Genomic DNA, 25230 nt, shown 5'->3' with positions numbered 1-25230 from the left:
GGTGTGACTCTGGGCAGGTGTGCTGGAGATGGTGAGGTTGGTTCAGGACAAGGTCAGGTTCAGAGAGCTATTGTTCACAGGGTCATTAAGAGTCACAGGTCACTCAACAGCACATAACAACAACAACAACAAGAAGACATCGAGATGAAATCCAACAAGCTGGGCCTGCTTCACAGCCGCTGACACTCACCTGTAGGGGACCTGTCATCACATCTCATTGGTTGGTAACCGGAATTAAAGGGTATCTGGGTGATGCGAGTGCCTGGCTGGGAACCAAAAGGCTAGCAGTCCATACACACTTAAGAGGTGCCTTTGAAGAAAGGGCTTGCAATTGCTTCCCGAAGGTCACAGCCATTGACAACTTGGGCACAAGTCTCTGAAACAGGAAGTGCCCAAGAGAGGGCAGTGCCTTAATGGTTTTGTTCTTTCATCTGCGTGTTGACCACCAGCTGCCCTTCCAATCTTCCAAAGAAAACGACTTGACCAAGATGTTTATAACCATTTAATGAATGTTGCCAGCACACCCTTCCCTGGGCTACAGGTGAATTTCAGAATGATGGAAGGTGATCAACCACCTGACCCAACCTACCACATGATTGAGCACTTAAGTTTCCAGTGACCTGGATACCCACTGGAGAGACTCAGCAGGAAACAGCACACTCAGCCAAAGACATTCTGGGCTCCTCGTCCTCTGCTCCCCGCCCCCCTACCCTACCCCTTAAGGAACTAATGCAGATGTTGAGATGCTCAGGGAAGGAGGAAGACGAAGGAAGAGTCCCACCTCACCAGAGTAAAGAACAGTGAACATCACAGGCCAGATGCAAACGGAGACACTGAGGCACGGGCGGGCCAGAACAGGCCTTCTCACTAAATAAATAAATAAATTAACTCTCGGAAGCCATCAAGGCTGGGGAGGGACTGGGAGGCAGGCAGGCCCAAGGACAGTGAGCTGGAGGTGCCACCCCCCGGGGCCTGGCCCCGCCGGCTGGCTACGTGGTGCACACCAGCACATCTGCAAAGGGTCCCAGGAGGATCTTGTTGAAGATGCAGCGCACCCACACCAGGTAGGTGGTGAAGGGCTTGATGTTTTCCGTGAACGTGTGGTTCTGCAGGGCCAGGATGTAAGGCACGTAGGTGTTCTCCCCCTGTTCCTGCAGCCACACCTCGTACTTCACCTCCCGCACCTTCAGGTACTTGAGGTTCCACGGGATCTGCCAGGACACGGTGAGGCGGGCCTCGGACGCGCCCTGCACCGACGTCTGGCACCTCGCGTCCCGCACCTTCCCCGGATACAGGCCGACCGTCCACTTCTGCTTCCGCGGCCCCGGCCGGCCCTTCACCACCCGCCGAATGGTCTGGATGAGGGACGGGATGTCCACTCTGGTGTCCTGGTAGATTCTGAAGAGCCACTCGGGGTTTCGGCAACAGAGGTGGCGGGGCACTTCCCGGCTCTGCAGGATGCGCGCCTGCTCGGCCCGGTCCAGGTGGGTGATGCCCCCCTGGTCCCAGGGCCGCTCGGGATGTGTGACCGTGTTCTCGGGCACTGTGTTCCTCCAGGCGACATACTGGAGGTCCATGCCGGGCAGCGTGGCCAGCGTCTTATACGGGGTGTAGTGGTCGGGATTGACGGCGTAGGGGAAGAGCTCCACCACCGTGGCCCCGCGGGGCAGGAAGAGGGCAGTGACCAGCTGGGCCCCGTGCATGCTGACCAGCATGGAGGCATTGCTGACCAGGCGGACCACGTCCGCGAACGCGTGGTCCTCCAGGGACACTGTCACCGTCTTCATCTGGAACTCCTGCGCCAGCGCCAGCAGCAGCTCGGCCTCATTCAGGATGAGTCTGTTCAAGGTGCGGCTGAAGACCAGGATGTACTCCTCGCCCAAGGGGGGCCCCGAACTGCTCACGTTCAGCTTCTCGGCCATGAACTGGGCAAACTGCCGGATCTCCGTGCCGGAGACGAGGATGTTGGCCTTGGGGCCCTGGGGCTGGACGAAGCCGTACTGGTACCAGGTGGTGACCTTGGACAGGCCCACGAAGGCGTGGGAAAAGCACAGCAGCCGGCCGAAGGTCTTGAGCTGCGCCTTGAGCAGCGGCTGCTTGGGGCTGAGCAGCTTGTAGAGGTCGAAGTGCGCGCCCTCGGGCCAGCCCTCCATGAAGAACAGGCGGGCCTCCTGTGCCAGGCCCGGGAACTGGCGCAGCGTGTAGTAGAGGGGCAGCAGGTCATCGTGGAAGACGTGCATCAGGTTGTCCGGGTTGAAGCGGTTGGCGATCAGGGCCACGTCGGGCACGAACACCGGCTTGGGCATGAAGCGCAGCGCGGCTGCGGGCAGCTCCACGAAGTTGAAGTACTGCGTGTTGTGGTCCTCCACCGTGGACAGGTCGAGCAGCGCCGGCTGGAAGCGCCGCGAGCCCAGGTTGGGCAGCATGGCCGAGGCGTTGCCGTGGAAGAAGATGAACTCGTCGGCCTCGTTGGAGTAGCACAGCCACTGGAAGCGGCACACGCGGTCGGTGTGCGTGCGCCCCGTGCACACCATGTGCGTGCCACCCTCGCTCAGCACCTGCAGCGCCTGCGGGTAGTCGATGCGCAGCGCCGGCCCCGCCTCGGCCGCCTGGCGGCTCAGCGCCAGCTCCTCCTCCAGCGAGGACGCGTGCTCGCGCAGGCGCACATGCTTCCACAGCACGGCCGCCAGCACCGACACCAGGAGCGCGTTCAACACCGCTGACAGGTGCATCCTCCTCGCGCACCTCAGGGCCCTACAGGGACCACGGCCACTGGGGAGCGCCACTGGCCCAGTGGGCTTCAGCCATCCTCATGGGGTCCTGGGGGACTGGCCAGGGCCTGCAGGGAGGAGAAGAGGAGGAGAGGTTGGCATCATCTGCCTGGAGGGCGAGTTCCTACTCGGTGCCTGATGGGGCAGTGCTCCATAGCAAAATTCCCACCTTCCAAGTAGGAGACCTGGATTCAAATCCTAGCTAGGGTACCCGTGGACAGCCACAAATGCATGCATGCACATATGCACACAAAAGCGTGTACACACCCCCATAAATGCATGCAAGTACACACACAAACACATGTGCACACACTGTACGCATAAATGCATGCATGCATGTATATACAAACACAAATCCATTATACACATGCACACTGTAGCCATAAATGCATGCATGCACATATGCACACAAGCACAGGCACACACACATTGTACCCATGAATGCATGCATGCACATACACACTGTATTTATGCAGAGCCACAAATGAGGGATGCACACACATGCACAAATGCGTGTACACACACAATCACACACTGTACCCATGTGTAGCCCCAAATGCATGCTTATACACACACACAAACTCCACTCTGAAATGTTCATAAGAATTACTCTAGCCAAGTACACTGCATGCTATTTTCTATTCCAGTCTATCCTAAAGTCATTTTAAAGTGTGTGTGTGTGTGTGTGTGTGTGTGTGTGTGTGTGTGTGTGTGTGACCCTAATCTTGAATCAGAGTTTTGGTTGTTGTTGTTGTTGTTGTTATGTGCCGTGGAGTAGTTTCCGACTCATAGCGACCCTATGCACAACAGCCCTAAACCCTGCTCTATCCTGCTCCAACCGCACTGCTTCTGACACACCCATCCCGATTACCCCAGTCACCGAATCAATCCATCTCATAGAGGGTCTTCCCCTTTTGGTAGCTTCCAGTAAGGCCTTGTGCTGCCAACGCAAAAGCACGTGGTTCAAACCCACCAACGGCTCCTCAGGATAAAGACAGGCAAACTCCTCCAACATGATTTACAGCCTCTGAAAACCCATGGGAAGGTCAGCGATGAGTCTGCTTCAACTCCACAGCCCAGTAACAACTATCTTGAACCTCTAAGTTTATGCCTTTCATCACATTTGAGAAACTTTCCATTATTGGGGAAACAACCATTATTTCTTTGAATATTTTTTCCATCTCATATGATTTGTCCTATCCAAATTCCAATGGCATATTTCCTTCTCCCTCTCCCCACCCCTCCCCCACAGACCACTTGGTTCTTATTTAAAAAAAATATTTTCTCCCTGTTGTCCTGTTTTTACTATTCTGCCTTCACGGTCACTGATTTGACCCTGTCACCTCCCTCCAATCTTCCATTTAGCCAACCCTGTGAATTTGTGTTACCGCATTTCACAGTTCTAAAGTTCCTCTTTATAGCTTCTCTTTGATGGATTTTTCTACTACTCAACAGAAAAGTTAATAACAGAAATCTTACTTTGATTTTAAGGTTCTTATTAACTACTATTAAACACATGTTAAGTGCCGTCTAGTCGTAGACGACTCATAACGACCCTATGAAGGAAAGACCTGAACACTTGTATAACTTTCATCGTTTCTCCAAGTTCATAGAGTTTAAGGAGGCAAGCCATTTTATGAAACACATACTATTAAAAAATCCGACCCAGCAAGCAAATGCTTGACAGAGTCTGCTCGACAGCAACAAATTTGTCTTAAAAACCAAGCTTGCTGCCATAAAGTAGATTCTGACTCAGGGTGACCTCTTACGGGATTACCAAGGCTATAAACTTTAACAGGAACGGACTGTCTCCTTTATCTCTCATAAAGTAGCTGTAAAGTTCAAGGTACAGAACGTCCCCTCATGTTCTTTAAAGTAATATTTTATTGTGGGTTTGTTTTGTGTGTGTGTGTGTGTTTTTTGGTGAAAGTTTACACACAAATTAGGTCCTCATTTGACAATTTTCCTACAAATTATTGAGTGAAATTTGTTATATTTTTTGTAAAGTATCAATGTTCAATCTCTTTTACTGAGTTCTGGTTATGAACTTACTTGAATTTAAAAGTGAATTAACAAGTCATTAATAATAAAACAAAAGTATATACAGGTATGTGCTGCTTAATGTCTGTTCAGACAAAGTCGGATGACCTGTGATCCTCAAAGCACCACCACCCCCCTTTTAAGGGAAAGCAGCTCTACTTTTTATTAGTTTCATCCTAATGGTTTTAAACATTCACAAGCCAGCCTCCTGGAGCAATGGGGCAAAGGAGAGTTACTTTACAGGCAAGTGAAGCAGAGGACACAGTTCTTGGTGTCAGCTTTGTCCCTTGTGCTTAGAAGTCTGGGCTGTTCCCACTTTGAACTACAGAACTTTGGTTGGCGATTCAACTCTAAAGCACTAGGGCCAAGTAAATCTCATCCTGCTAGAAAGGACTAGCTGTCACACCATTACCTCCTCATTTAAATTTTACAGAATCTCATGGCTACAGAAGAGGCAGAGAGTCAGGCGAGAAGTAACCAGGACTTAAATGGTCTCAGTAAACGGGTGAAGGTGACCAAGTACGTTACCACAAGCCAGTGGCTGATCTGTGCCCCTCCCTCCTCCTCTCTTAGAAGCCCAGGTGGTATCTGCTTTTTTGAACTGTGGTGTTGGAGGACAGTACTGCATACCCCTTGGGCTGCCAAAAGAACAAACAAATCCGTCTTGGCGGAAGGGCAACCAGGATGTTCCTTAGAGGCAAGGATGCTGGGAAAGGTCAAGGGTCAGAGAATGAGAGGAAGACCCTTAATAAGCCGGACTGATCCAATGATGACCACAATGGCCTTGAGTGTATGAGAGATCTGAAGGATGGTTCAGGACAGGGCAAGGCTTGTATGTGTTGTCCAAAGGGGTTCCTATGACGCATAGCCGACCTGACGGCACCTAACAATTTTAGCAGTCTTCTGATAAACTGTCCTCGAAGAGGGAGGAAGAACATTGATGCTTTACTATTGAGTGGAGGTGGAAGTCTCTGCAGTTCAGTTTAGTGGTGTGTCAACTCTGACAACTGGGGGCTGCTGGTCGACCCTGATCATGAGTGGGGAATGGGATTAATAGTAACATGAGGTCAAGTCTTCACCATTTGGCTCCAAACAGAACCAATCTCCCTTAATCTGTGTTACATTTATGGATACCCTCTAAGAATTCAGTTGAAAAAGACGACTTTTGCTCTTTAAAAGGAGTTCCACTGTTACCATGTTAAGGGTCACTAAATGAATCTTCATTTAGTAGAGAGGAGATGCCGTCTGTCACAGGGCAGGTCAGTGGCACCTCCAGGGCTGAGTCCAAACCGCGCTGGTGCAGTGCTGCCACCTCGTGGGGACAGTGTGTCAAAGGCACAGGAAACCCAGACGTCTCCAGCAAACCTGGGACCCTGGCCTCTGCCTCCACATTCTGTTAGATGGTCCCCCAGCAGCCTGGCCTGCCATTCCTCTTCTCCAGCCAGCTGCCTGCTTCAGGGTCTCCACTAGGTGTGACGGGTGTAAGTGGATCTGACACGGAACCCAGCTTGGCACGGTTCTGCCATGGAAAGCAGGCCCAGTTCATCTTCTGGAACTTCCTCTCATTGACTGACACAGTGTCTACAGCCACCGGCTTGAGCACAGGAGAGGCTGTGAGGATGGTGCAGGACCTGACAGGGTTTTCTTTGGCTGTACACAAGGTTGCTGTGAGTTACAGCCGACTCGATGGGTTGTGGAGGAGATCAGACATAACGTTAACCAGTCCAGCTAGCTGAGCCTTGGGACTGCTTTTGTGGTAAATGAATGACAATTTCCTACAATTAGGCTCAGCCTAGTGAGGAAAGCACCTGGCCAAGATAAAAAGAAAAAGAAAAAAAGAAAGGGCTTCAGGTACCAGATGGTTACGACAGGGTCTCAGGATACACAAATGATTCTGTCCTTTTAAAGCGTCGAGGATACCTAGCCAAAAGTGCCCGTTCCCGGGTCTCCAGATCAGGTACATTAATGAATGAAGACGTGGGCACTGCTGGCTTCCACTTAGCGTCCATTCAGATATGTGCTGAGGCACAGGTGTTCAAAGAGGTAGTGCTCTCATGAGAGAAAAGACGGTGTGGGGGCAAAGGCCCTTGAATCTTTACAAGAGCTGTAGGTGACGGTAGAACCGGGCTTAAGAGATGGAGGTGAGGCTGAGGCAGCCTTCACATCCCAACACTGGTCACTCACTGGGATCTGAGCAACGGGATCGTGTACCTGTCCAGAAGGGAGGACAGAGCTCTTGCACATGGCTCCCCTGGGTGTCTTGTTAAAAAGCAAGTCTAGAGTGGGACTTGAGAGACTTTTTTCTAAAGCTCCTAAGGAGACACTGAGGCTGCTGGTCTACACGCTCCACTGTGAATGGCAGGGTCCTAAGGCCATCCTCTTGGAAGTTTCTTGTGGCTTTATTGTTTTGTGGAAACGAGCAACTTCCAGACCAGCCCTGGACAAACTTGAGGCCTTGAACCAAGGCAGACGAGGGGGTCTCAGAGGCGAGAGGGAGATTCTGCCTTTCTGATGATTCTTTTTAAAAAATTTTTCGTTAGAATGCTTGGTTTCCTACTCTCAGCACGGCTATATGTGAGAAGACACAGAAAGAGAAATAGGGAGAGCTTGCTTTCATTATGATTGATGGTGAAGAGATTGAGACTGTTAACAGCTTTTGTTTTCTTGGCTCCACAATCAACACTGTTGGTACCAGCAGCCAGGAAATCAAAAGATGAATTACATTGGGAAATTGCTGTAAGGGATGTCTCCAGAGTACTGAAGAGCAACGATGTCAGTCTGGAGACAAAGGTGAGCCTTATCCAGGCCACAGTCTTTGCAATTATGTGATATGCGTCAGAAAGCTGGACAATGACTAGGGATGACAGAAGGACAATTGATGCCTTTGAGCTGTGGTGCTGGAGAAGCGTACTGAATTTACCATGGACTGCCAAGAGAACAAACAGGTTTGTCCTGGAGACGGAGAGACCAGGCTGCTCCTTGGAGGCAAGGATTCTGAAGCTTTTTCTGACATACTTTGGGCATGTTACAAGGAGGGGACATTATGCTTGGGAGGGTGGAGGGATAGTATAGGAGAGGAAGACTCTCAATGAGATGGACTGACTCAGTGACTGAGGTAATGGGTGTAGGTGTGTCAGAGACAATAAGGTTGGCTCAGGATAGAGCAGGGTTCAGAACTGTTGTGCACAGGGTTGCTATGAGTCGCAGGTGACTTGACAGCACTTAACACCATTACCCCACCAACATGCATACTCCTATCTTATATGCCAGGAGGAAAATTCTTTGTCTCAATTAAACCAGGGTTTCTCTTCCAAAACAAAGGCCCACTACCAAGCCAGCATATGGCAGGCAGAGGTATTAATGCCAAGGCTTCAGATGAGCTCTCTCAGGGGGCTGAGGCTCCACCCACAAGTCCTGGAGGCGGGGCTAATGTGCCCCACAGGCCTTACTCTGTGGCCTGACCCCTTTCAAGTGTCACAGAGGATTGCAGGTGAACGCGTCCCGTGGGCAAGCCACACAGGGAAGAAGGAGAGAGGCGAGGGGAGAAGGAGGGAAACCGGGACATTCTCCATTTACAAAACATTTTCAAATACACACACGGAACAGGGACACTCAAACACAGAGGATTGCAAAACACTTTAAAATATGCACATAAAAGACGTTTTAAGCAGTCACTGCTCAATATGTTGTGTCCCTTAACCAGCTGGGTCCCCTAAGCCAGCTTCCCAGCACCAACTCCCCAGCCCATTTTCTCAACAGATAAGGTACGCTCAGGGAATGCAAACTGGATTTTATATTAACACGTGGAAAATATAGCCAGGTAGGAAAATTTCTTGCAATAAAAATGTCTTGAGATTTTATATATATATAATCTCACCAGATATATAAAAACTCACTTATCAAGAAATGAGCAAGATACGTCTTTAAAGGTATCAAAAATTTGCAAAGGTTGATAAATTATCAAAAAGTTTGATACTTTAAACCTAGGGAAAAAAGAAAACTAAATGATGGGATCTCTCAAAGTGTGAGTGCCAGGAGAGCAATTATCCTCTTGTAAGGAGTTGGTGGAGGAAAAGCTGGGATCTGGGCTCCAACAGGCAGAGGTGGAGATGAGGATGTGTGACAGACGTGAGGTGAGGGTGTGTATGGTGGGGGTGAAGGAGGTGGGACCGAGGGAGGTGGAGGTGAGGGAGGCGGGGGTGTGGGAGTGAGGGAGGAGAGGATGCGAGAGGTGAGGGACCAGGGGACGAGCCTGAGAGGGGTTGGGAGGTGAGGGGTGAGGATGACGGAGGTGAGGCTGTGCCTGCACACAGCCAGTCTTCACTTCTGTTAGCTGAGCGCCGACAAACAAGGGCACCTCAGGAACGTAAGTGCACGCAGAACTCAGACCTTCATTCCTAAATATTATCTTCTACTAATCTAATTATCATCACCTACGACTCAATGGCTCTAAACAACACAGAGAGAGGCCAGTTGGCCTAGTGGACTGAAAACGATACTATCAAGCCAAAGGTGGGTGACTCTAATCCGCCACCCTAAGGCCTGTTTTAAATTGTTACTGGTCAAACATTCTTCTAGGTCGTATAGCCCTGGTGTGTCCACTTGCTGTACAGAGGTAACTTGTGGTTACTGTGAAGCTGAACACTGTGACACTGATGTGTTAAAAGTCATAATGGTTACCCATGGTGGACAGTGTTTGGTGAAGCTCCCCGATTAAAACAAGCTTGGAAGCAGGAGTGGCATCCACTTCCGTAAATAGCTTGCCTCTGGAAACCCAATGAACCTGGTGAACGGAAAAAAGTTAAGCAGGTGTGGAGGATTTTCGTTCACAGGGTCACTATGAGTTGCCTATGACTCGACGGCACTCAACAACAACAACAATCTAATTATCAACACTCTTGGCACTAGCAGTCAGGGAATCAAAAAGACAAGTGGCAATGGGAAAGCCTGCTGTCAGGGACCTCTCCTGAGTGCTGAAGAGCAATGATGTCAGTCTAGAGACTAAGGTGTGCCTGATCCAGACCTTGGTCTTCACAATTGCTTGCTATTCATCAGAGAGCTGGACAGTGATTAAGGATGACAGAAGGAGAATGCCTTTGAGTTGTGCTTGAGAAGAACACTGAACATATCGTGGACTGCCAAGAGAACAAACAGGTTCATCCTGGAGAGGGTAAAACCAGGTTGCTCCTTGGGGGCAAGGACTGTGATGCTCCATCTAACGTATTTGAGTAGGTTGCTGGGAGGGACCAGTCCTTGGACAAGGACATCGTGTTTGGAGGGGAAGAGGGTCAGTGCAGAAGAGGAAGACCCTGGATGAGATGAAGTGACACAGTGACTGGGGCAATGGGGGCAGGGGTGTCAGAGACATTAAGATTGGCTCAGGATAGAACAGGGTGCGCAGTGGACTTGATGACACAAAACAACAACGACAATAATAATCTAAATATCATTCTCCTGGACTCCTTGGAGAAATCCTTATTCTTTGCACTTATGTAGGGACAGTACAAGATGAACCAGGAACAACTTGGGAATTCCAGAAAGTAAGAAAGCTATCAAAATAAACAAAACATCAAAAAACAAAAAGAAGGGACAAATTGAACAGTACAGGAGCCACCTTAAAGAATGCCCAATAGTTAATTCTAGGCCACACTGTGCAACAGAATTTAAAAAAAAAGAACATTAATGGATTCTAACCCACCGAACAAAAGAAGTACCCATGAGCCAATACTAATATAAGTCAATGACTGAATGAGCGAATGAATAAGGGATGAGGTACAGACCTTCCTTAAACGCAGATGCACTGATGACAGACATGGAAAATCACCATTTGGACCAATGTCAGACAAAGAACAGCTGTAGGCAGCCCACTGATGGATGCTGAAGTTCGTGAGCGAAAGCAGGAGGAGAAACAGGCTATGAGCACAATCTCAAAGTATCCTCCGATAAGAAACTCACTCATTACAAAGGTAAAACAGAAACTTAACCACATAAAAGCCTGGCAGACACTCCCTAAACGGAATAATTGAAGTTGACATCTCCCGTAATAAAGTATATTGACGTTGCTTGCTCTCTGATGCAATGCACTGAGAAGGGAACACCCCATCCCAACTGTTCCGGCCCCAAATACACAACTTCCATCCATGTTTATGAGTCATGAGACTTGGTGCTAGGCCAAGTTCTAGCTCTAAGTAAAGCTTTTAGATGAGAAATAGTCCACGAAATAATCGCCTAGTACTATGCTTTGCAATTCATCTTTTGATTTCCTGACTGCTGGTAGCAAGAATGTTGACTGTGGAGCAAAATCTGCTGTCAGGGACCTCTCCAGAGTACTGAAGAGCAAGGATGTTAGTCTAGAGACTAAGGTGTGCCTGATCCAGGCCATGGTATTCGCCATTACTTGCTATGCATCAGAGAACTGGACAATGACCAAGGATGACAGAACAAGAATTGATGGCTTTGAGTTGTGCAGCTGGAGAAGACTCTTGAACATATCATGAACCACCAAAAGAGCAAAAAGGTCTGTCTTTGAGAGGGTGAAACCAGGCTGTTCCTTGGAGGCAAGGATTTTGAGGCTCCATCTGACATACTTCGGATATGTGGTCTGGAAGGACCAGTCCTTGGGGAGGGACATCATGCTTAAAAGGATGGAGGAACAGTGCAAGAGAAGACGACGCTGGATGAGGACTGACTCCATGACTGGGGTAATGGGGGTAGGTGTGTCAGAGACAATGACATTGGCTCAAGACAGAGCAGGGTTCAGGCCTGTTGTACACAGGGTTGCTATGAGTCGCAGGTGATCTGATGACACATTAACAATAACTCTTCTTTACACAAGTTATCAGGAAGGGCCAGTCTTTGGAGAAGGGGATCACACTTGGAAAAGTGAAACGTCAGATGAGAGGAAGACCTCCAGTGAGAAGGGGTGACACAGTGACAATGAGTTGAAGGCCAGCAGAGATTGGGTGTGGGGTGAAGGATGAGGCGGGGCCTGCTCTGTTTTCCACAGAGTCGCTAAGAGTTGAAGTTGACTCAACAGCACCTAACAAGTCTTTAAGGAACAAGGTCGTCAAAGACACAAACCCTCTAAGATGTCTCAGCCTGGAGAAGGCTAGGGAGTCTTGAGTGTCCCGGCTTGAACCTGAACCAGAAAAACTACATCGGTGCGATAACTGGCAAAATTTGCTCTGGACCGCAGGCAAGTTCACAGGGTTATGTTAACGTCCATTTCCCGTTTTTTATAACTGTACTGTGGATAGACAGGATACTAATGTTAAGGGAAGCTGAGTAAATAGCTGCAACTTTTCTGTAAGCCTGAAATGATTTAAAATAAAAGTTAACGTGAAAGTAGCATCCAGTAGGAAGTAAGGGGACACACCACAGGTCTGTACAGGTAAACGTGCCTTAAAATAACCAGCAAAAAGAGTGTGCAGACAGAGGAACAAGAACTACGGGTTGTTGATAACTGTCAAAGATGGTGAGAGATAAAGATAATGTGGAACTTGATACGATTCTTTTCTTTGTGACTCAGATTTTCCATAATGAAAAGCTAGTAAGAAAAACTGTCAAATAAATAGCTATTGCCAATGACAGAAGAACTCTGAAGGGTGGAGTGAAACATCTCAGTCACAAAAGGACAAATACTGCATAGTGCCACAGTTGCAGAATGGGACTTATATCAGGGTTGGGGTGAGACTGAGAAAAATTGGATAAATTATGTATACTGCATTGAAATAGATGAGGGAGAGAACTGTTTAAAAGCGATATATGATTGGGTATTATGGTTATGACAAGAGTCCAGAATGAAGGCGGCATAGTGGAGTGTACTGGGGGGGGAGGGACACGGGGGGGCAATTGTATACCAATGAAGGAATTTTTCTTTTACTTTTCAAAGAGAAGAACGAACTGGGGGGCAGGGGTGGGCAGGGAGAAAAAAATGCAACAATGAATAAATGGAAATCCAAAGTCTCTGTAAATGTTAACAATATAAAATTTTAAAAAAGAAAAAAATAAGTTAATATTAAGTTTAATAACATTACTAACAATAATTTTAGTCGTAAGTTAATAAAGCCCTTGATGGAGAACTAAGTGTCTTTTGCTCTGTTCTCAGGCATCCAAGTGCTTCCCCAAACACCACACATCCAGAGATTTATCCAAAAGCAAGGGCCTCAAGGAAATGAGAGGAGAGTCCTCTGTGGGGCGTGCTCTGTGACCCCCCGCCCCCCAGTTCTCACCACTTCCCCCAGGGGCCCTGTGCTCCAGGCAGGCTGGGACACAGGGAACTAAGGACCACAGGCCAGGAGGAGCCCAGCGCCCTCCCTCTGGACCTGGCTGGCCGTGTGTGCCATGGTCAATCCCAACCACTCCTATGCGTGGGGCCTCCCTCGGAGCCAAGTGTACAGGAACCGAGACCTGGCGTGAGGATGCCATGGGGCAAATGGGCACGTGGCAGAGACTGGCCTTGGAGACCCACTGTGGACAGGGTGGGAGAAGAGGTTCTGCTTAGAGGTTAACACTCCGTCATGCTCCCTATGCTGGACTCTGTCCAAACTCAGGATCAACAGCCTGGCCCTCCCAGGCCTTCTAGGGGAACTGTAAGTTCTCTGGTTCATTTTCCAAGGAGGTGCGTAGGAAGGAGCGTTTACTGGAACTGGAATGGAACAAAGTTCACTAGAAACAGTGCGATGGATGTGGCACCTTGTTCCAGAGGTCAGACTGCCTGGGTTTCTATCTAATTTTGACACTCCCAAGCCAAGCACCTTCTGTGTGAGGTATGGAGGCGAAAGTATCCAAGTACCTTGTCCACAGAGGGATACTGCTGAACCAAGTTCTATACCACCTCCCACAGGCCCCCAAAGGCATTAAGTCCCTGTTGCCACAGCAGCGGGAGTGGCAGCATCAGCATCAGCATCAGCATCAGCATCAACATCAACATCAACAGCATCAACATCATCAGCATCAGCATCAACAGCATCAGCGGCAGCATCAGCATCAACAGCATCAGCATCAGCATCAGCATCAACATCAACATCAACAGCATCAGCATCAGCATCAGCATCAGCATCAGCATCAGCATCAGCGGCAGCATCAGCATCAACAGCATCAGCGACAGCATCAGCATCAACATCAACAGCATCAACATCATCAGCATCAGCATCAGCATCAACATCAACAGCATCAACATCAACAGCATCAACATCATCAGCATCAGCATCAGCATCAGCATCAACATCAACAGCATCAGCATCAACATCATCAGCATCAGCATCAACAGCATCAGCGGCAGCATCAGCATCAACATCAACATCAACAGCATCAGCATCAGCGGCAGCATCAGCATCAACAGCATCAGCGACAGCATCAGCATCAACAGCATCAGCATCAGCAACAGCGGCGGCAGCACTGATGGGCTTCCTGCCCCTTCCCACCACACCTCCCCACTCTTCTGAACACAGTTACTGGAACCACCTCTCTAATCATTTACTTGCAGTGACTCCTTGTCTCAAGGGCTGCTTCCTGGGAACCTTAATTAACACAGGGATCATTGCATCGTGCCACTGTGGAGGCGGGCACGGAGTCGCCTGGGCACCCTGAGCTGCCATGAAGTCATCCAGGGACGACAACAGAAAGGCAGCAAGCATCTGGGGGTTCAAGGTTACTAGAGAATCCTTACAGGTGGTTGTGCAGCCTTGTATGTGTTCACTGCACTGTGTGCCCCCCGACACCCCTGCCCCGGTTCACCCCAATGCATTACACTGCAGTGACTGGCTTAGTTACCCAGGGCTGCTCAGACAGAAACACAAGTGGGGAGTTTTAACACATTTTCGCTTTTCCTCTGATAGGTTAGGAGGCTAGCAGTCTGAATTCAGAATGTTTGCCCTGGTGGAAGGCGCTCTCTGTCGGCTCTGGAGGGACATCTGGTCTTTTTACCTCTTGGTTCCTTGAGGTCCTCATGTAATTTGGCATCTAACTTCCCTGCTTCTCTATCTACCTGCTCGGGTTTTGTTTCTCTTTTTCTACCTCCAAAGAGACTGACTTAGGACACATCCTGCACTAATCCTGCTTCATTAACAAACCAACCCCCTTCTCAAATGGGTTTATAACCAGAGGTCTGGAGGTTTGGTTGGCTTGACAACACATTGTTTTTGGGGGGACATGATGCAATCCATGACTCTTATAAAACCTAGTAGAATTGTAGGGAGCAGGTAAAATCCCCAGAAAGGAAGCAAACAACCTTTCTCAGACCCTCAAGCTAAAGAAAGGAGAACTGCTGGTGTGGTAAGTCAACTATCTATCAAACGGAAAGGTTAGCAGTTTGAAAGCACCAAGCACTCCTTAGGACAAAGTGAAGCAGCCTTGGAAGCCCTGTGGGGCCCTTCTCTCCTGCCTTCCAGGGTCACTGTGAATCCCAAGATCAATCTGCCTTCATTACTCTATCAACGGGTTCTTGGAAAACAGACGGTTACGCAGCAAACGGGCCAAGCTGCTCACTGAACAATAGAGCCAATAACATCCCCTAATCCCAACTCAAGTCTCATTGCTCCTGGGCCCATCAGGATGAAGTGGTACCAGCCTGGAGAGGCTGACAGTCTCAGTGCCAAGAGGGCAGTGGCGGGGAGGCAGGGGCAGTGTGAGAGAACGTGGATCACCGTGCCCTGCCTTTGAAGCTGAGACTCAGTTAAGCGGCTTGGTCTGGCTGAGCGAGTCGTCCGCTCTGATGTCTGATTAACTGTTCTGTGCAAAACAGCGTCCCCAGGAAAACTGCCAGCGTGTTGGGGATCAGTTCCTAGACTCTAAAGAGGGGGAGTGTCAGGGTCCAGGCCACCACCTGGACTGAGGCACAGCCTCTGCAAGGCCAGAAAGAAGAGACAATGGGATATGAACTCCTGCAGACCCCAAGGACCTCTCTGTGTTGCTCAGTTCTGCTGACAAGGGCGGTTGCTGTCAAGTCAAGGATGACTCATAGCGACCCTATGAACAACAGATCTGAACCCTGTCCTATCCTGTGCCGTCTTCACAATATCCAACACACTCAAGCCCACAGCTGCAGTGACTGTGTCAACTCACCTGGCTGGTCTTCCACTCCTAAGCTGACCCTCCACCTTCCCAAGTATAACGTCCCTCTCCAAGGAACAGCCTCTCCGAGCAACATGTCAAAAGTATGTGAGGCAAAGTTTCATCATCTTTGCCTTCAAGGAGCACTCTGGCTGCGCTTTCTCTAAGACCTATCTGTTAGTTCCTTTGGCAGGCCGTGGGATACTAGCATGCCGTCATAATTCAAAGGCAGCCACTCTTTTGCCATTGTTAGTCACTATTCCAGCTTTCAGAAGTGTGACTGAAAAGACCATGGCCTGAGTCAGGCGCACCTTAGTCCTCAAACTGACATCATTGCTCCTTTGTAATTTAGAGCAGTCCGTGAAATACAGATTTTCTGAGTGCAATACATCTGATCTCCTGACTGCTAGTACTTGTGGATTCACGTAAGATAAAGCTGTTGACGGTCTCAATCTTTTCTCCATCTATCATGATGTTACATGTAGGTTCAGAATTGGGCGGAGGGACCAGAATCTCCATGTCACAAGGAACCTTACTCTGCAGGGACGGGGAATGCCCCCTCTCTCCGGAGCAGTCCACCTCTCTTTGCATACCTCTGGGAGCTCACAAACCACTCCTGGCCTGGCAGCGGGAAAGGGCTTCTCTCCCTCCTTTGCTGTCCTTAACCCTTGTGTGAGCAGGCGTCACCTCGGCCTGCAGTCAGACTTGGGCCAACACAATGTTGCTCCTGAGTATCTGCTATGTCGCAGGGCCAGCCTTGTGCAACTTCACTTCATCCTTCCTGGACTGGCTCGCGTTTTTCACGCAGAGATTGACCACAGGCCCACAGGCAAGGATTCAACGCTATTCATTTCAGTGCTGCCTGTGAGAGCTGAGGCTGCTCCGTGGGGCTCTCGTCACGTCACTCTTTGGATGAGGAAGAAGTAAGACTCTTAGAGGAACAGGCCACACAGGAAAATGGACGTCTATCTCGACTTATTCTCCTCCAATCCTCTAAAAGCAAAGCCATACGCAGGTTAGTTAAGATCTACAGGTGAGCATGAAGGTCTGCGGTCAGTAAGAAGAAAAAACATGGTTTTTACATTTTGAAAAGTGTAAACAACCTAAATTAAAAAAAAAAAGAAAGAAAAGTGTGGGGTCTGAAGTGGCAAGAAGCTGCACTGCAATCCGAGAGGTACACGGTTCGAATCCACCGATGTTCTGCTGGAGAAGGAGGGGCAATCTCCTCCTGTACCAGTCATATCCGACTTGACGGCACACACACACACACAAAATAATAAAAGGAAATAAAAATTAAAAGAAAAAAAAGTGTGGGGTCTGGAGACAAACGCCCTGAGTTGAAATCCCAATGAGACCCCTCGCGAGCTGCAGCTTAGTCTGAGCCTCTGTTCCCTTGTCTGTAACATGAGGGCGGCTGTACCGACCTCACTGTTGTTGTTGTTGTGTGCCGGGTGACCCCCAGCAGGTTTTCAGAGGCCGTTAGTCACATGGGAGGAAGCTGTCATCCTTCTGTGGAGCACCCAGTGGATTTGAACCATGTGTCTTTGGGACTGCAGCACATCTTACCACCAGAGCTCCCACTTCATGCTGTTGAGTACCGTGGGTCGGCGCTGACCACAGCTGGCACTCGAGTGCGTTTTCTCAGGTAGTTAACTGCATGGAGGAGCCTGCCTATCCTTCTCCCTCAGAGCGGCTGGTGGATTTGAACCATGGGTCTGCAAGACTGCAGTGCAGCTTCTTGCCACTAGGCCACTGGAGTTCCCACACATGGAGACTGAACAGCACCTGTCATCCAGTGGTTGTTGTTATGTGCCATCGAGTTGCCTGCGACTCATAACAATCCTATGTACAACAGCCCTAAAACCCTGCTCTGTCCTGTGCCAATCTCACTGTCTCTGACACACCTACCCTCATTACCCCAGTCACTGAATCAGTCCATCTCATCCAAGGTCTTCCTCTCCTGCACCATCCCTCCACCCTCCCAAGCATGATGTCCTTCTCCAAGGACTGGTCCCTTTTTGCAACATGTACAAAGTATATTAGACGAAGCCTCAGAATCCTTGTTTCCAAGGAGCAGCCTGGTTTAGCCCTCTCTCGGATGAACCTGTTCATTTTCTTAGCAGTCCATGGTACATTCAATACTCTTCTCCAACACCACAACGCAAAGGCATCAATTCTCCTTCTATCCTCCCTAGTCACTGTCCAGCTCTCTGACACGTAGCAAGTGACTGCAAAGACCATGGCCTGTATCAGGTGCACCTTAGTCTCAGGAGTGACACCATTGCTCTTCAATACTTTGGAGAGATCCCTAACAGCAGACTTTCCCATCACAATGCATCTTTTAATTTCCTGGCTGCTGGTGCCAAGAGTGTCATACAGTAAGCACATGTAAATGCTGGATACAACCGTCATCCAGCTGAGCTCCTGTCGGCCTCTGAGCGTGCGTGCTTGCTTCCACCCGGAATGATGTCCCTGGATCTAACAAAGAGCTGGCTCCATCTCAGCCCAAACATCAGTTCTTGGGAAGAACTCTCCTCCCTCCACAGTCTGGCCTGCTCTGGTCTCCCGACAGCACTGCTGTGCTGCACAGATCCACAGACAACTCCACTCATGTGGTCCACAAACATCCCACCCACAACATGCACTGGAGACGCAACAAATGAATAAATGGCATCCTTGTCCTTATTCACCGAGGCAGAGGAGACAAAAGGCTATCGTTGACCCTTGAAGCAACACACAGGCTGCAAAGAGAATGCGTGCTCTGGAGCAGGAAGAGGGGAGCATCTTGACTCCTGGGAGATGCAGAGGTAGAGGCCGCCGATGCCAGGCCCCTCCTCCCACCCCGTGAATGCCAGGAAGCCTTCTGCACAGATGGTGTGTTTTCCTCGTTTGTAGAACACACGCCCTCCCAATCACTTTACTAGATGGTCATCTGATTTTGCTTAACAAGGCCTGCTTCCCTCTGGCCTTGTCCAGAACGCACCCCTAAGAGCAGTCAAGCGGTAGCGGGGAGTCTGCTTAAGAAGCTGCCAGAACCCAGCAGCTGTCCCATGCCCAGATGTTCAATGTGGGCCGCGTGCAGGAGGTGGGCTACACACGAGACAGCAGTGGGGAATTAAACTCTCCCCTGGTGGTGGGGGTTGAATCCTTCCTGGGCCACGTGACTCCCACTCGCCCCCCCTTCAGACTCAGGGTGTGAACTGCAGACCCACCCCCCCAAGGCTTTATGACGCTAGCAGGCTTCTTCACGCCCTCAAATCTCAATCTCCTCATCTGGACGAGATGGAAAGAATAACTTCCCAAAGTGCTGTGGTGAGGATTAAATGAGCTTGGGTTACACGATGCTTGGAAAGGTGGAGGGTCAGCGTAAGAGAGGAAGACCCTGGAGGGGATGCATTGACACGGTGACTGTAGCCACGGGCTCAGGGGTGAAGGAGATGGTGGGGACAGTGCAGGTGAGAACACAGCTCAGCTCTGTTGTTCACAGGGTCGCCGTGAGTCCTACTCAATGGCGCACAGCAGCAAGAATGCAGAGAAAGTAACGAGGATGAGCCTCAAAATGTATGTATTGCCATAAATCTATTTCTGTTAGAGCTGCTAAAAGTACCCATGAGAGACAAACAGGAATCAAGTCAACCACCCAGGCCCACACCAGTTCGCAAAGGGTGTGGAAGCCCCAATCACTTTGGAGTGATACACCTACTCATAAGCCCCAAATTTGTTTGGTCTTCCTAATGAATTGTTTCCCTAACTTAAGACAGCCTCCAAAAAAAACTTGGAAAGTGCTTCTCCCTGCCCTGAATAGCCCATGTGCAGCATCAGCTTAACCAGAAGAACCAACATATCCCCCATTTTTGTGTTCCACGTACCGTCCTGGATCTCATCCTATTCTCTCAATGAATCCATAAAGCAACATTAAGAGGCTCACATTACTGTTTATGGTGCTCATTTTAGAGATCAGGAAGAAGCCTTGTAAACAGTTTTAATTCCCAGTACAGAATCGAGGAGAATTTGAACACTGAACCTGTAATCACTGTCTTATGCAGACGGCGTGGCCACCACTTGGCCTCGTCTTCCCAGCATGCCCTAGGACAGGGCAGCACAGGCCGGAGGGCCCTCAAAAAATGTCATTCAGTGCTCTATGCCTCCTCTACATGTGGCACCAGATTTAGGGCCCCAAAGATGTCAGGGCCCAAAGCACTAAGTTGTCCACCCAGGACAGAGTCTGCCAGAATAATCTTTTTCAAATGACAGGGAAAATTAACAAGTGGGGGGGGGGGAAAGTTAATCATAAAAGGTCCTTTCAAAACTGAGACAGGAAGAAGGAGGAGGTCACTGATTGACCACCCACTAAAATGCTTTCCTCAGACCCCAGAGCATCTCTGTATTATCGGATTCTCACAGACTCCGTGAAGTTTCCTTTCTAGGATCCCATCTGTTCCATGCAGCATCAGGCAAAGGCGTCAATAACGCTCCCACACCTGCCAGCACCAATGAGAGAGGGGTGTGGGGCCCACCTGTGTCTGGGAGCTCCCCATCTGAGGCTGGTCCTACGGTCTGCATGGAGTCCCACACACAGGCACAGAGAAGCATCCACAAGGCCGTGGAGTCTGCTGTACCAGGAGGAAAAGCACCAGGGGCTCTGGGTCGAGAGCGAGGGGTGCAAACTCCTGGGCCTCCTGGGGCCAGGAGCCAAGCAGATAAGTGACCCCAGGCCACTGGTGTGACAGCCTGGAGGCCAAATGTCCAGCTGACCAGGGCCTGCCTGGCAGGAATGTGGTCTGCTGGCACCATCTCTTGCGATCTTTCCAGAGAAGCCAGAAATCCATCTAAAATGTGCCTGTCTTCATTTGTAACGAATGATGACAATCTGCATTGAATGAAGCCATGCCTGGTGGCCTCCCTCAGCTTCTGCCTGGACTCTGCTCAGGGCACACGTTTGTAAGCTCTGGTGAAAAGCAAAGGCCGCCTCGTGCGGGCTTCACCAGTTGCACCGGTTCCTGGCTGCATGATTATCGGAACAGCTTCTGGCCACCGGTCACTACTCCCAGAACAGGGCTGGATGGCAGGGACACCAGATCAACAGCCTTGCCAGGCCAGGCTGCAGCAAACCCAAGACAGCCTGTGATCAAGAGGTCAGGGCCCGGGTAGAGGGCAGGTGACCTGGTGGAGATAGAGTGGTCATATCGTCTGTAAAAGACTTTAAAAATGACAGTAGTTCATTTTGCTGTCTCTTGTTTACAAAGAAACCTGAAAATATGTACAGTGCACAGGTGGTGACCGAGAACAGGGAAATCTGAGCTGGTGGATGACTGTTACCCCCACCTCCCCGAAGAGCTACCTAGGAAGCTGGTGAGTTAATTTCTAGCTAGTGTGTTTGGGAGGGATTTTGTGATGCCTGGTGGCCGTAAGGAATTGTGCTGCGCCCCTCCGATGGTTCGAATCCACCAGAAGCTCCTCAGGAGATAGACGGGCAATCTCCTTTTGTCTAATTTAGTCTCAGAAAACCCAACAGAGGGCTAGCCACGAGGCAGTTCCGGCTTGATGACCATGAGCAGGGTGAGAACGTTACTAGAGCCAGTGCTGGCAGGCTGCGTCCACGCTCACACCACAAGGCCAGCACAGACAGCGGGCTCCCAGACGTGCCCGCGGACAGAGCTAGTCTGGACACCGCTCCCGTCGCTACAACAGCCTGGTGGAAGCTCTGGCACCCAGTGTGCCCACAGCGACTCCCGACGCTCAGCTGGGAAGGCCGTGATTTCCTCCACAAACCTCATCACTGGGTGTGTCTAAGGGAACTCAGCTCAAAGGGCCCTAACAGCAGTGATGATATTAACCACAGCCACAGGGTAAACCTTGCCCGAGGCAACACGGCCAAGTTTCTCTTCCTTTGAGACTGTGCCCAGAGGGATGGCCACTAGAAGATGATAGGTGTGACTGTCTTGCAGTGTGGAGCCCTGGGTACATGCCATTGAGGATGCCGGAAGTCAGAACAGAAGGACTGCTTGCTGCCCAGGGTGACTCAGGGAGTGAGGATGCCAGCCTTGGGAGGGGTGGGGTTGCTGTGACTGCTGCCTTCCTTCATGGAGCACCTCCTACGTGCCCGTGTCTGTATCAGACCATACGCTGTTGTGACCGTGAGACCTCACTGGCTGAGTTTTGGAAGGAGATCGCCAGGTCTTCCTAGCATGCCTTAATCCTGAAGCTCCACTCAAACAAACCTACCCTGCTCTATTTGAAACACAAATGCACAGCTACCAGCATCTCAGCATCATCCAAGTTGCTACTGTACAAAAACCGCCGTGGCCAGCTGGAAGATGGGGCCCCCGGGTGAGAAGGACATGAGAGGACAAGGCTGGACGCAGCACCATGGTGAGGACAGGAGAGGACTGGGACACATTTAACTGTTAAAACGTAAGGGTTACAATGACGCGGGGCTGACTCACCAGCAAGTGCACGATGTGCCAGGCGCTGTCCTGAGCCCTTTTCCAGTTTCACAAATTCCCTGGGACATTATTAACTGCATTTTCCTTAAACACAAAGAAAGAGCCCACATGGAGGTACCAGGCTTGACAGCTCACTCAGGACACCAGAATGCAAATCTGGGTCTGACTCCAGATGTCTCTGTCATCTGTCACTGGACAGAACTGGATAGAACCAGTGACTGAGGCTGAAACAGCTGAGCAATGACCTTTCGTCACTCAGGGACCAGTCAGGTGTGTACAGCTCTGGGAACGCAGGCCCTCCACTGTTGCTTAGCAACAAACGCAATGCCTCTGCAGCTGCACTTACTCCCGGCCCAGCTGGGCCAGGCAGGCGACAGTACCTGGTGGTGGCAGGTGGCTCTGGAAGCCAAAGAGACTTTCTGACCCAAAGAAGTGCGGGGTTGCCCACTGGGGTGATAATTATCCCACCTGTCCTGCAGCTTTGCTGAGATTTAGAATCACAAAACCACAACTTAATTTTGAGTCAAAAAAGCCATTAGGAAGATCTGTTCTAAATCTGTATTTTCTAAAAACAACAAAAATGAACAACCAAACCACAAAGAGAGATCATAAGAGGCCGTGTGAGCTGCTGCTGGTGGTGCTGTCATACGGACTATGACCCACAGCGACCTTATCAAGGACAGACCTGAACCCTGCACCATCCTTATCATCTCCACCAGGCTCCCACCCTCAGTCCCAGTCTCTGTGTTAGTCCATTTCCTCGAGGCTCTGCCTCTCTTTGGCCGACCTTCCACCTTTCCAAGGACTGTCCCTCCAGACACCAAGGCCAATGTGTGGGGGACGAAATTTCACCACCTTTGTCTCTCTCTAAAGGGCCCCCTGGTTACGTTTCCTCCAGGACTCATTTCTTTGTTCTTTTGGCAATCCGTGGTATATATTCAATACTCTTCACTAACGCAATGCAAAGTTATCAATAATTCTCTTTTTTTTTTACTATTTTTTAAAAATTTATTTTAATAATTTTAAAAAAACAATTTTAATGAACATTTACAGATATTATGGATTTCCATTCATTCATTGCTGCACTTCTCTCCCCGCCCAGCCTTCCCCCGGTATCAATTCTTCTTTGAACTTATTTGATGCCCAACTTTCAGATACATATTAGGCAACTGAGAAAATGCCATGACGTGGATTCGATGCACCTTAGTCATTACACAAATATCCTTGCTCTTTATAAATTTTTTTAAAAATTAAGTATAATGAAAGTTTACAGAGACTTTGGCTTTCCATTCATTTATTGTTGCACTTTTCTCCCTTCTCCCTGCCCTACCTCGCCCCCAGTTCGCTTTTCTCTTTGAAAAGTAAGAGAGAAATTCTTTCATTGGTATACAATCTCTTCCCCCAGGTCCACTCCACTACACGGCCTTCATTCTGGACTCCTGTCATGACAATACTACCTAATCACATCTCTCCCTCATCTGTTTCAATGCAGTATACATAATTTATCTAATTTTTCTCAGTCTCCCCCCAACACTGATGTCAGTCCCATTTTACAAATACTATGCAGTATTTGTCCTTTTGTGACTGAGATATTTCACTCAGCATAATGTCCTCCAGGGTCACTCATTTTGTATACTATTTCATGAGTTCCTTGTTTTTTGGTGTTTTTTTTTTCTCTTTCTTTTCGAAGAGGGGAGCAAATTGGTGGGGAGGGATCGGCAGGGAGAAAAGTGTGGCAATGAATGAATGGAAATCCAAAATCTCTGTAAATGCTTATTAAAATTAATTTAAAAAAAATTTTAAAATTGGAAAAATAAAGAATTGCAAAAAAAAAAAAAAAAAGAGTTCCTTGTTTTTCAATGCAAAAAAGGATCCTTGACAGCAGTATGAGCTGCAACCAGGATTAACGGAGAGGCATCCTGACTACACAACTCAACACATCAACCTTTCTCCCAAAACAAGGATCAGCAGAGACCAGAGAGGTCTGTAGCTCCCAAACTCTTCCCAGCATCTAGACAAAACATTTTCCTTATAAACAAACTTCTCAGGTCCCACACATCCCACACAGACTACACACCACCAGGCAGTCCTGTCGTCCCAAGTAAGAATCCAAAGAGGCCCCCTCCTAGCACCTCTTCCTCTGAGCTCACCCAGTGGGTGCCCCCCTTCAGGCTTTCGTACCAGACAGAAGCAGCCTCATTCCCGACAACGTCCCAGGCTGTAGGGACCTGCGTCTTCCACAGGTGGTGTTAGCATTCATTCTGATGCTAGAGATCCAAGGATCTGAGCTCCTTCCTGTCTCTAGCAGCTGAGAGACCCAGTTGTTAACACCCTCAGCCTCTACTGCCTGTCAAAAAAGCAGACACACTCACACCTCCCTCAGAAGGGGGCTCTGTAGATACAAAGGGATCACAAAGGCAAAGCACAGTGCCTGACTACTATTTTCATGACAATAAGTAATCATAATGACCTAACAATTAAGTTGTCATTTACGGGCTCTTCTTCAGCCCCAGACATAAGTGCTTTGCAGGTCGTAGGCATTAACTCATTTATTCCCAACCACAAACCTAACCCACCCACCCACCACCCTTAAGTAGATAACTCTCCTTGACCCTCCACCAGATGTGGGAAGAGACTGTACAATTTTCTTCTGAGGAGCAGGAAGTGGATCTGAACTACTCAGCTTTTGATTAGCAGCCCGGCATGTTAAGTGCTATGCTACCACTGTGGCTGTTATTAATCCCGTTTAACATTTAAGAGAATATGCTCAGAGTCATTAAGTGACCTCAGACCCCCCACAGCCCACAATGACAGATGCTCGACCCATGGAGGTGCCACACTGCACATAATCACTTTCTCCAATTAAAAAAAAACAAAACACACCAAGAACCAAAGCGGGGAACCTAGTAATCAGATGGGGT

General features: G+C 49.3%; 1 protein-coding gene across 1 annotated transcript; it reads right to left on the bottom strand.

Annotated features, from left to right (window-relative positions):
* Nucleotides 1-989: 989 nt before the first annotated feature.
* On the bottom strand, nucleotides 990-2732 carry POMGNT2 (protein O-linked mannose N-acetylglucosaminyltransferase 2 (beta 1,4-)). The gene has a single exon (XM_006892981.1). It carries the CDS (start codon nucleotides 2730-2732, stop codon nucleotides 990-992), a length of 1743 nt encoding a protein of 580 aa, XP_006893043.1.
* Between the last annotated feature and the right edge of the window lie 22498 nt (nucleotides 2733-25230).

The sequence above is a fragment of the Elephantulus edwardii genome, unplaced genomic scaffold (genome assembly GCF_000299155.1).
Source record: "Elephantulus edwardii isolate Elephantulus edwardi_28Jun2011 unplaced genomic scaffold, EleEdw1.0 scaffold00121, whole genome shotgun sequence".
In the NCBI taxonomy this organism is placed as follows: domain Eukaryota; kingdom Metazoa; phylum Chordata; class Mammalia; order Macroscelidea; family Macroscelididae; genus Elephantulus; species Elephantulus edwardii.
This window is presented reverse-complemented; position numbering and strand designations above follow the sequence as displayed.

Bases quoted from the DNA above. Each gene is read 5' to 3' on its own strand.
- POMGNT2 (XM_006892981.1), bottom strand. From the start codon at position 2,732: ATGCACCTGTCAGCGGTGTTGAACGCGCTCCTGGTGTCGGTGCTGGCG.